This window comes from Typopeltis vanoorti, chromosome 12, assembly GCF_054136105.1.
Source record: "Typopeltis vanoorti isolate ZY-2024b chromosome 12, IOZ_Tvanoo_1.0, whole genome shotgun sequence".
Taxonomy (NCBI): domain Eukaryota; kingdom Metazoa; phylum Arthropoda; class Arachnida; order Uropygi; family Thelyphonidae; genus Typopeltis; species Typopeltis vanoorti.
In genome coordinates, this window is record NC_143560.1 from 17,061,708 (window position 1) to 17,075,208 (window position 13,501).

General features: G+C 34.8%; 1 protein-coding gene across 1 annotated transcript in view; it reads left to right on the forward strand.

Annotated features, from left to right (window-relative positions):
• Positions 1–303: 303 nt before the first annotated feature.
• Positions 304–13,501, forward strand: part of LOC150100602 (solute carrier family 25 member 3-like) — a 92,188-nt gene continuing 78,990 nt past the window's right edge. The window contains exons 1-2 of the mRNA XM_090401826.1: positions 304–430; positions 561–705. Coding sequence (XP_090257952.1) covers positions 567–705 — 139 coding nt within the window. The 5' untranslated portion in view covers positions 304–430; positions 561–566. The remainder of the gene's footprint in view (positions 431–560; positions 706–13,501) is intronic.

The window sequence follows — 13,501 nt, forward strand, 5'->3', positions numbered from 1 at the left end:
TCTTTCTCTCATGCGATTCAATTTCGCACTTCCTTAATGATTTCAATTATCTCCATTTTTTGTAACCATTAATTTCAGAACTTTACACCTTTAACTTTATTTGATATCATCACTTACAGTGTCGCAGTGCTTATGTACTGGCCATCACTGGTCCCGAATATTCCTCTTATAAGGATTGTTCACTGGAAGACATACCTAATAATAAAAATCGGTGCAAAATTTTATATATGCCGATGAAGGCTGCATGAAGCACCTTTACATTTATCATTACAATTATCAAAAATAAAGTTATGTTCTGCTTTTCACTTTTTTCAAATTATATTTTATGATAATCGTCTTTCACTAGAGGACTCTGTTGTTTATATTTCAGGCTGTGTTAAAAGTTAGTACGATTGTCCTTAGTGGCCTCTACGAATACGCCGTATTGCCGGTAAGGAGTGCTATTTTTGTTAATCCCGCCATCTTTTTTTTAATTTCATCGTAGACTGTCTGAATTTCTCATATTTATTGCAGCCATATATACTTAGCTTAATTGTCTGTTTTCATTTCTTGTGCGACAGTTCAAAATGCTTAAAATACCTTTGGAGTCCCTGAAGAACCCATTTACAGTATCATGCGAAGCTTCGAAAGAATCTCCGTCATTAGATACAAAAGTAGATGAAAAGCCTTTACTTTCCCAGCGAACGATGGCCGCAGCATCTACAGGTATGATTTTACTTTTGCAGGAACACAATAATGTGACTTACCTGTGATTGGTTGTAAAGTGTGTATGGACGTTTTCTTTTATGTATATATGTATATATCTGCAGCATTTCGGAGAGTGTGACGTAACATACTGTCACGCCTCTTATTTGTGTCATCTATCTCTTACAAAAATACAATTGGGATCCGTTTTCAGATATATATGCACAGAGAGAGAAGTGAGACATCGGCAGTGATAAAGAAGACTGGAAGCCTATCTGCATGCGTCTCAGAGAGCCTTGAAGAGAAGAATACTCCACGGTGGTAGCAATGTTTGTATGATGGTTTTCCCACCAACAAATAACAAATATAAACAATATTAAATTTCCATCAACGGGCACATTTCAGAAACTGTGGATCACTTACAAGCATTAAGTCAAGTAATGGGAAAAGAAAAAGAATACATATCAATTTCTTTGGCTTTCATAGACTTGAAAAAAAACAAACTTCACTGAATAGAAGTAATGTAAAAATAGAATAAATGTAAAATGCGAGAAGCTTTAAAATATAAAGGAATAGACAATATTTATAATTCATGTATACGAGAAAGGTTTAGCTGTAATAAATTTAAAAGAAAGAAAAATAGAAATAAAAAGAGGTCAGACAAGGAGACTATAATTTCAAAATGCTAAGAAATATTCATTGTTTATCTAAGTGTAAGCAAAACAAAGTTTGCGTGCAAAGTAACTTCACGACTGGGTTACTTGTGTATATATAGAGGCCAGTGATTTCACATCAATTGCCTTAGTATCCCATAATGCAAGGCACAGTAATCCTTACAGACATGTATAATGCTATGAGAAGGGCCATTACCCAGACTGGTTTTGAAACTTTGAGATCATCTTATCAGTGCATGACCTTCTGGGTCTGGTTCTGCATGACCTCTTCTGGGTCTGGTTCCCACTGATATGCCTTTAAGGATATTTGCCTTGCATTATAAGATACTAAGGCAGTTTATTTCATATGGGTGGAGGGGTTCTCCCTTTTCTCTCCTTTCCCTTAGGATGGGTTGAGCCCTCCAAATGAGGGATTAGGGATGTATTTTATGACTGTAGATTGTGTGTGTGTGTGTGTGTGCATTCATGGGTCCGTCTTGCCTGTTCTGAGAGATGAAAAAACAGTTTCTGGGTGAAAAAATCCTCTACCTCCATATGAAACTAGCTAACTCGCCTTTAGTCGAAACTAGATAAAGGTTTCCTCATGTCATGGACAGGAATCGAACCCAGGTTTTTCCGACCAAAAGGCTTAGTCTATACTGACTGAGCTATGGAGGTTCACTAAGGCAATTGATTTGAAATCATTGGTCTTTATACAAGTAGCCCAGTTGTGAAGTTACGTCATGCACATTTGCTTACACTTGGATAAAGGATGAATCCAAGAATATAATTTCTTGCCATCTTTAACTTATAGTATAACCAAGTGAAAAAATTTTCAACAGACAGGGAGACTCTCACCAAATTTATTCTCTACAGTCAATGAATATATTATTATTACGTGATGCCTCCAAGAAGGCCAAAGACTAATTGAGGGAGGGAGGGCACCTACTCTGCAACTCTCCATCTCCACCACTCATGATCTACCAACTCCATCAAACCACAGCTACCATCATCATCTACACTGCATATACAATCGCAAACATCTATGCTGGAGGCAGGATTTGAACCTGTAGCCTTTTGGCTGGTAAGTGGAGGATTGAATATTGATGGAAAATAAGAATCTAAGATTCATGATATCATACTAATAGCAACATCACCAAAAAAATTACAACACATGTTTATTGAATTAAATGAAGTAAGTTTGGAGATAAGGCTGCATATAAATATGGACAAATCAAAAATAATGTATAGTTAATATGCTTCAGAATGAAAACGCATCAAAATACAAACATTTGAAAATAAGAGTTCCTGCAGATATCTAAGGCAAATAATTACAATTGACCATAAACTTGATAATGAAATTTCGATATCAAGTTTATGCCATTCATTTCATTATCAATGAAATGAATGGTACTGGGCATGGCATGATGGAATGTGTAACAACAGATGGACAAATAGGACAACAGAATGGACACCAAGAATTGTTTATCAGAAATCAGTGGTAAGATGGGATGATGAGATAAAAGATGTTATGGATACTTATGGACAGGTACTCGTTCATCAGTGGACTGAACAAAGCTGTTGAGGCAAATTATCGAGAACATAATTTATAGACCAAAAAAAAAAAAAAAACTATTAGTGGGCAGTAGGTGGGGGATTGAAATAATTTAGATAATGAGTTGTGTGGATTTGTGTTACTTTGGTATTGATATACAATACTATAATAAACATAATAAAATATAATACAGTACAATAATAAACAACTCCTCCCACAATACGGATTGATTACCCTATTATCGGAATGGATTCTCCTTCTTTTGACTTCTGTGGGCATACTATAGAACAATGGTGGCGAAGATGCTATTATTGGATGATTTACATGATTTTGTACAGTGCAGTGTGCGAGTTGTATTCATTGCAAAAATTAAAGGATTTAAGGAAAGAGAGTGAAACTGATGAACGAGTGTATATTAAGTGTTCTGACAGTGCTTACCAGTTAGGTGATAAAAACAAACCAGATGTTAGTAGAGTAGACAGTATTGATGGTAGAATGGAAAATGCTAATGTTGGAATCAATATTGAATTTACGGCAGGCAAAATACAGGAGACCTAAATAAGTAAATAGCATAATTGCATGTTGTCCTTTGCAGAACAAATCACAAAATCAAAAATGTTGAAGTGGCAAGAGATTCACAGGGCTGAGTTGAGAAGGAAGCATGTGGTCAGGGGTAAATGAGATCATGTGAACAAACGAGAAAAATATGATAAGGAGTAAATTATATATGGAGACTGTATGATCAGAGAAGTATTTAACAAATGTTAATATTAGCCATGCCAACTGGATGCAAAAAGGTAAGGCGAAAGAACTAATTTTCTTGGTTGGTTGACATTAATGTTCTGAGAAGTAAGAAGTATTCTATGAGGGAGGATGTAAAGGAGTTATTGAATGAATCAAAAATGAAGAGTGAGAAGGTGAAGATTGTTAGTCTCCTGCCACAGTATGATAAAGGAAAATTGGAGAGGAGGGTGTTGATAGCAAACGAATCAATACACAGGTTGTTCAGAAGAAATGATATACGATTTGTAGATGTATGGTTTGAGTTTGGAAAGAAAGATTTGTTAAATGCTGATGTGCTACATCTAAATGGTTTTGGTAGTTGGGAGAGCTGTATACATAGAGCATGCTACAGTGCAAATTCAGGAAAACTTAAGCAATTAGGATGAACACAGGTGAATGTATGAAGACACCCATGAGGCAAGTAAGTGTGAGATTAACAAGTGCTTTATATAAAATTTTCCAACTGTTATACAAGGAAAACAGAGTTACCACTTTAAAATGTACAATGATCATAAATGAGAAGTTAATTTTCCGATGTGTAATAATAAACAACTCATCCCACATGGATTGATCGGAATGGATTCTCCTTCTTTTGATATGTGCAGAAGTGTCAAAGGGTCTCGAATCTGTGGATGTACTATACAATGTTTTAGGATCATACTGTTTGTATGATAAATTGTGTGTATAGTTTGGGTCACCTGATGAGTCTTTGGACTCTGCACATACAATAATAATTCACCTGGAAATTTATGGAGAGCCCTATATATCAAGCAGTGAATGGAAGGAGGATGAAAAAGATATATATAAAGAACAAATGTTGAAATAAAAACTACAATATTTATACAACATATCAAAAGATGGAATTCCATTTTTGTGTGCTTGTAAAATGTTTTATTTTTTTTTTGTATTAACCTAGGTGGGTAAATCCAGAGAGAAGAGTCTCCCACAGATTTGGAACAAAATATAAATTTTTACTTAAACTGCTTTGAGATGATAATTTGATTTAAAATTTCAGATGTTTTAAACAACAATAGCAATTTGTATTTCTGATGTCATTCACCCATAGATAATGGCCATAACTTCCTGAAGTTCTGATATCTTCTTTTTTTCTTTTTTTTTTTGTAACAGAAATGCATAAAATCCTATTTTTAAAAAGTATCAGATTCTGAAAATTTCTGGAATATCCAAAATTGGCCATGGAAACTTTGCCAAAAAAAAAAAAAAGCTTATAAAGGAGAAATTGATTTTTTTCTTGATTGTTGAATGTGATTCTAGTGTTAGTTTTTTGTTTCTTGAAAATTTTCTACCTTTTGAAAGGTAAAACTTTCTACCTTTTTTAAATGGCAAAAATTATTTTTTGTTATTTATAGGGTACTCATTGCTTAAAGTGACTGTTTTGCTTAGCATATTAGTTTCTTTAGATATTTGAATTGGTTTTTTGTTTATAAGATTAGTGATGGATTTTTCCTCCAGAGGCAGTAAAAATTACATTGGATATAGATCTAAAGTTGGCCCAATTTTCAGAAGTCTGTCATTCTCCTCCCCTTTCTAGCTAGTTATTAAAATTTCAGTGTTTTAGCACTTTAAGCAGAATTTCACTGAAAGTAATCCCATCAAAAACTTTTAGAACTTAGCTGATGATTTTTGTGTAGTGAGACCAAATAATATTCAGAAGATCCTCATTTTTAAGGAGGAAAGGAGTATGAAGAGAAAATTCTGAAAAACAAAGCATATTTTAATAGTAAGCATTGACATCATGCTTTCTAGAAAATAAGAAAAAAAGATGCTTGAGTTCATAAATTGATGTAGAAGCTTAGGGAAAAAATGGTAACAACAACAAAAAAATTTCATTTTCTCTTTTAAAGTGTATATAAAAGAATCGTGTGAGAACCAGGGCTTTGTAGTTTGGGATGTTGCACTCTCACTGAGACAGAACATAAGCACATTGCTCTAGTGCACATGGCTAGGTGGTGTTTCCTATTTTACATAATACTTTAATATCCAGTCATGATAGAATGTTAAAAAAATTCCGATATTGGGGTATATTTCAGAGAGATAGATCTTACTACATCAGATCTTAACATTTTAAATATGTTAATGTCAAAGCACCTTAGTTATGTTAAGTTTAGATGTCAGTCAAAAATAATCTTGGACCCAATTTACATCCATCATTCACATAACCCGTGCAAAAATTTTATTGAATTAAATCCTGAAAAATATAGTGGGTACAGAATGCATTTGACATACCTTGAAAAATGGATATGTAATTGAATTTTGATCTCGAAAGAAGTGAAACAGCAACTCAAGTTTTCGGCTAATGGACTAGAGCTATATGATTAGCTGTTCATTAAGGAGGAACTAAAAAGAGCACTTATATTCTTATGCCAGTTTAGTCGGTCCTTGCGACATTCATTATGAGGTGATTAAAGCATTCTGTAGATTTCCTTCTCTTAATATACAACAGGATGCTTGCCAGGAGAGGAGATTTTGGATTCATGGCATAAGTCAATTGTCATTGACATCCTAAAACCAGAAAAAGACCCAACATTAGCAAATAGTTACTACTGACCTAATGCCATGTACATACAAATTAAAACAACAATGACTTAAAAAGATCCCTGGAGCATGCCAGTAATGACTTACCTCTTCTGGGAAATCACTCCCCCCATACACAACCTGCTTATACCTATCAGACAGCCAATCTCCAATCCAACACACGAATCTACTATTCAACCCCATTAGTTCCAATTCAACGAGTAGTTTGTCGTGTGGCAGCTTTACAGCTATACAGATTTAAATAAATATGGATGAAGAAACCTCTCATTATTTGGAAAACAATCCTCAAAGATCCGGTTTACAATTTGCATCCTAGGTCTCCTACAAAATGTCCATAGAAGGCCAGCACCAAAGCTGGATACAACTTTAGGGAACATGTGGAAACATCCACATGTTTCATTTGTGTGTGTTACAAGTATTAGTTTTATACTCCCAGAAGATGTCTCAGATTTATGGTCGAAGAATACTCTAACAAGCAGGGATAAAGATGTTATATAAGGCTTTAATAAATCCACATCTGGACTCCCAGATTTCCTGGGGATGAAGTTCTGGAGATGATCCAGAGGCGAGTGATGAAGATTGCGGCAGGTCTGTATAATGCTCCCTATGAAAATAGATTGATGGTCTGTAGGCTTCAAAAATTAGCTGATAGGCAAAACAAGAGGAAATATGATAGAAGCATTTAAGTTATTAAATTAAAGGGTTTTATAGGATTGATAGTGAAGACTTTTTTTTCAGTACATGGCAAAAAGGGAGAGAACAAGGGGTCACTAGTGGAAATTGTGTAAGAGTGCAGTTAGCAATGGTGTTAAGACTGTTTTTTTTGCACGGAAGGTGGTAAATGGGTGGAATGGGTTGCCAGAGATGTTGTAGGTGCTCTATCAGTGAATTAAGGAGAGGTGTGATATGTATTTTGTGAATGATGGCAAGTGTGTGAATAATGGATCTCCCATGATAAGTCTCGACTCCATGGAGATACCTGTATAATAATGTCCAACTTCCTGAACTAGCATGAAAATATTACATATCATGACATAGTCAATGATGCTTTCTTATTTCTTGCATCGTCTCTGCATCTGAATATGCACATCTTTGAAGTTCAGAGAGCTTAATTCACATTTACATTCACATTATTAATTCACATTATTAATTCACATTTATTAAAATGTGAATTAGTAATGATTATTCAGAAATCCACTGTTCTGATTAGTAATGACTATTCAGAAATCCAACAGATACCGTTATTAGTATCTTTGTCCTTTTCTCTAAATTTTCCCCAAAAGTTCCTTTGCCTGGTGGGATTAATTTCCTAGTTTGCTGTTTAAATTGCTAACAAGGATCCAAAAATGCCTTCATTTCTTCCTTAGGAGAACCTTCTGTGAGATCATACACACACATAAGTGTCATTGTTCATTTCCCCATTTTGAATTTTACCTGCATGAAACTGCTTTCCAGTCAAGAAGTATCTTCATGTTGGGTGTTGAATGCTATCACTACTCCTTGAATGTCATTGCTCAAATCTAACATCCTATTCTTATTTATCCCCCTTTTTTTTATGCCACATTTACCAACTTATCTCTTAGTATTTGATACCTTTGTGTGCTGCTGTAACCTTTGATATGGTGCAGTATGGCCTTTGCTGTCCTTATGTCAGTAAACCATAAATAAACCTGATATGTATCCTCGGGGGGGGGGTGGAACTACAAGATATTATGATATCTTGTATGAGGTGTACGTCATTACTAATTTTTTGTCAACCATTTTTTTCCGAATTAATCTTATCTCAGTATTGTCAGAACTTGTGATTATCTTCTAAGGCACTTCTTAGTATAATCAGTTCATCTATTTTTGGTCTTCCTCTGGGGGGTCTTTTTCTTGCCATCCTGGCAAGGGAAAAAAAAAACATTTTATAACACTCCCTCTTCCATTATCTGTGCTCAGACTACTTGAAGTTAGTTCTGCTGACACACTCCTGAATTCAAACAGTATCATATTCCTTTCTAATCTCATTCTTAATACGATTGTCACTAATGCCACCTGGTCACTCTTACTTTTTGTCAAAACTCTTGTGTCTGGTCTTCGGTCAAGTATTATTTTTAAACTATTTCTTGGATCCATAAATTAAAACTGGTTTGAACAGTCTTTCTTTACCAAGTTTAATCTTTCGACTAATTTCTCTTATTCAATATAAATTTATTCATTTGACTTCTTACTATACCAACTACTATAACCAGCTCTGCTAACTATTTCTATATTTAGTTTGCTCTTTTCATTAAAATCGTGCCTAAATAGCAGATATTATTTTTATTTAGTATCCTCCATGGTGTCGGCACTCATTGTGGGAGGCCCACTCAACCAGCAGTATGTCTGTCATAATGAGCTTTGAAGTTATTTACACTACCTCCACTGACAGTGCACTCGGGCAATGCATTCCACTCACTAACAACTCTCCATGTAAAGTATCTACTCTTTACATTCTCCTTTAGCACATCTTTATACAACTTCCAGGGATAACTTTTCATTCTTCCAATCTTAACATCCACTCTTTTTTTAATTTCTTCTGTATTAATCTGATAGAATTCCTTAACTAACTTGAAGGTCTGTATCATATCTCCTCTTTTCCTCCTATCCACCAATCTTTGTAATCCACATACTCTCAAACACTCTTCATAACCAAACACTCCAGAGTCCTGATATCACTTTGGTTATTTATCTTTGGGCACTTAAGTGTTTCCACATCACACTAAAAATTAGGTGACTAAATCTGAGCAGAATAGATCATATGTGGTCTGACCAATGCCTTATATAGAAGCAGCAGCACCACCACCACCCTTATCGCTACATGTACTTTTTATCATGGCAGCAATACGATGTGCAGTCTTTGCAACGCGTGTGATGTGCTCCCAGAACTTCAGTACACTGTCTACCATCACTCCAAGATCCCAAATCTCATCCACTTCTTGAAGTACAGCTTCACAAATACAGCATGTAGCCTTATATCTCTGTATCCCAAAGTGTTAACACCTTGCATTTATTAATATTAAAACTGCAACCCCACTCATTTGTCCAAGCTAAAAGTCTATTCAAATCTTCCTGTAGTGAATTAACATCAGCATTACTCCTGATAATTCTACCTAACTTTGCAGCAAATATTTGATGATCCTTAGTCAATCCACATGAAATATCATTAACAAATAAGTTAAACAGTAAGGCACAAGAATAGAACCCTGAGGCATGCCACTGGTCACCTTTTCTGACATTATTCTGACACACAGATCTATTATACACAACTTGCTGGTATTGTTCAGAGAGCCAATATCCGATCCATCTAACCAATATACTATCCATTCCTATTCTCTGCAGTTTATACACCAACTTATGTGCTAATCCGTCAAATGCTTTTCCAGAGTCCAAGAATATTACTGTATATGGTCCTCCTTATCCAACACATTTGTCACCTTATCATAAAACATAATCAGATTGCTAAAATAAGACTTGCTCTTCACAAACCCATGCTGAACATCATAGAGAATCTTATGTCAATCAACCCAATCCTATATTCTATTTCTAATCAATTTTTCCAACACTTTGATTACAACTGCAGATATATACAGACCGGTCTATAATTGGAAACTTCTGTTCTCAAACCATGCTTGTGGAGAGATATTATTTCGCCTTGTTTCCATTCCTTAGGAACCTTCACCACTGCAAGACTTTCATTAAATAACCAGGACAAGGGCATCACTAATTCTTTTGCATTCTTTTAAAAATACGTGGTGACATGTCATCTATTCCCACAGCCTTATTAAAATGTTTTATTACTTGTTCTCTATCTTCTCAATTCAGGATGAAGTTGATATTTTCATTGCTCTTATCTATTTTCACCCTTCCCATAATGCATAGTACTATACATATAAGGATATGTGCTTTGCATTATGGGATACTAAGGCAACTGATGTGAAGTTGCCTCAGTTCTGAAAATAGTTCAGGCACAAACTTTGTTTGCTTGCACTTGGATGAAGGATTAAACTAAGTATATAATATCTTGGTATCTTTAATTTATTTTCATAGTCTCTTTTCATTGCTGATGTTTATTATGTCATTTATTCAATTTAGAGAATCCTCCAGACTTATTATAGTCTTGAATAAATCCAGTACATCTGCATAAAGTTAAGAGTTGAGATTAACATTGCCAGTTTTCATATCAGGTTTATTGCCTCTTTCCTTAATGTGATCCATATAGATGAATAATAGTGGGCATGATATGCACGCTTGTCTCGCACATAATTTCTCATCAAAGTTCAATTCTGACTGTTGACTCTATTTCAGTTGTCAGTCAGAATTGAACTTTGATATAATGTACCATTTACACAATATAGCTGCAACATTTTGAACAGCTTTTCTCTTAAGAAGCACCTTGTCATATGCCTTTTTTCGAGATCTACAAAACATGCAAATCCTTATTTGCCCAGGATTGTCCAATTATTTGTCTTAAATTCAAAATCTGATCCTTACAACTTTACCTTTGTTTAGTTTGAATTCAGCTGTTCTCCAGATCTCTTTTCACAATCTTTCTTGTCCTCTTAAGTATTCTTGCAGAGAACTTGTTAGGAACAAGTAGGGAAATGACATTGTAATTCTTACATTTAATCTTGTTTTTTCATAGATGGGTGCTATGAGATCTCCAATTATCTGGAATTTGACCAGTCCTATTGAATTATGCAGTGTAACCATTGTAAAGCTTATGCTTTTATACTTGAGCATTTATAATTAAATATCTGTCTTCCACATTTCAACCTTAAGTATTGCTATGTGTACTCCTCATTGCATTCCCCTTGAATGTTTTCTACAACCACGTGTTTCATTTACCAATCTTTCAGAGTATTTATTCCAGACTTCTAGAATCATCTGATTCCATTCACAATGCTCTTTCGTTCATTTCTAAGATCTTTCAATAATCTCTGGAATATTTTGCTACTTTTCTTTATTTTGTTCTTGCCAAAATCTTGTCACGAGGTTTGTTTAGCTAGTTTTACATTGCTTAGCTTTTTTACATTTTCCTCTGTATTCTCTCAGAGCACATACTGAGAGAATACAGGAACTTTTAATACAATTTCTTCTTTTCCTTAACTGTTACTTCCTGAGTACACCATAGAGTGTGATTTTTCTATGCTTGCAGACCATACCTCTCTGGCTGAAGCAGTGTTTTCTTCGGGGTCTACCACTGGGTCTCCAAGATTTGAATCTGTTTTCAACCTTCCATTTTTTTTTCTTGAATATTTGTATTTTGAGAATACAGTTCACCTCTGAAAGCTACTCAACTTTTCATTGTTTTTTTAAACTTAATTACGTACGTTTCTTTTCAGTATATTCAATTTTATCATCAAATTCCTGATATATACCCTCAAGGGGTGTACAGGATAATTATGATAGCACTACATGAAAAATTTACACCATTACTAACTTCTGATCAACAATGTTCCTCCAAATTAATATCTATCAAGACTCCAACATTATCAGATCTTATATTTCTGGGTAATTTTTATTGTGTTAATCCACCTACAGTGTGATCTTCCTCTGGGTCTATTTCCTGGCAAAGAGCACTTGTTCTTTGCTCTGTTTCCTCTCCCATTCTGTTTGTGACCATACCACCTGTGGTATGGTGTTCTATTTAGGAATGTACTCTACCAACACATTCCTAAATGCTAACAATTGGAAGTTCTTCCCTAATATCCTCATTTTTAATGTAATATTGCCATTGATGCCATCTGTTTGCTCTACTAATCTTTCTCAGAATTCTCATATCTGAGGTCTCCAGTCGTTGATCAAGTGTTGTATTTCTAACCCAATTCTCAGATCCATAAGTTAAAATTGGTTTGAATGCTGTCTTGTATGTATTTAATTTAGTCTTTTGACTAATTTCTTCCGTGTTCCATATAAATTTATTAGCTGACTTCCTACCAGCTTTATTAATTCTATTGTCAATTTCCATATTTAAATTACCATCTTCACTGAAAATTGTGCCTAAATAGCTGAAATGTTTACTTGTTCTATAGATTCACAATTCAGGATAAAGTTGATGTTTTCAATATATCTGCCTATTTTCATTCTTTTTATTGCTGATTTTCATACATATTACAATTTAGTTGGGGAATCTTGCAGGCTAGTAATGTATTTATTTACAAATATAACATTAGCCGGCCTGGTTGGACGAGTGGTTAGCATATCCACTCTCCAGCCAAAAGGCTGCGGGTTCGAATCCTGCTGTGGGCATGGATGTTTGTGATTGTCTGTGGAAATACTAGTGGTGGTGGTGGTGGGTGGTAGATGCCGTTGGTGTGATTGCACTTAGTTGTAGTTGGTGGATTGAGTGGAGGAGACAGTTGTACAGTAGGTGCCCTCCCTTGATGAGTCTTTGGACTTCCTGGAGGTGTCATGTAATAATAATAATAAAAATAATATCTGCATAAAGTAAAGAGCTAAGATTAATACTGCCAATTTTGAATCTGATTTAATACCACTTATCTCTATGATCCATGCAGATAACAGTGGAGATAATGTGTACCCTTGTTGCACACCTGATGTAACATCAAACCATCTTCACTTACCTCCTTCAAGTCTAACTGCTTACTTCCAGCTGGAGACTACGTATTGCTCGATATAATGTTCTATTTACTATATAACCATCATTTTGAAGAGCTTTCCTCTTGCCATCTTGTCATATGCCTTTTCTAGATCAAAAAAACTTAAATACAGATCCATGTTATGTTCTCAAGATTTCTCAACTATTGTCTTAAAGTGAAAATCTTATCCTGACAACCTCTATTTGCCTTGAATCCAGCTTGTTCTTTACTAAGCTTCCCTTCCAAAATTTTTCTTAGCTGTTTCTTAAGTATACTTGCATAAATCTTATCAATAACACTCAGTAGGGAACACCTTTAATTCTCATGTGCAATTTTATTTTCTCTTTTCATAGATGGATGCTGTGAGAGCTCTGCTGCAATCATCTGGAATTTGACCTTCTGACCAGCTTTTTGAATTATGTAGTGTAGCCACTGTAAAACTTTTATATGAGGGTGGTCTGAAAAGTTCTCAGACTTGACCATAGATGGCAACACTATCGGCAAGATTTTTTTTTCTGATTTGGTACATCTGTCATAAGCATCCATGTGAAATTGCAAGTCATTCTATCAAGTAGTTTTTTTTATACAGCTGTCTGAAGCAAAAGTGTTATCTGTATCCCTTGAAATGGATAAAATTGAGTATCGTG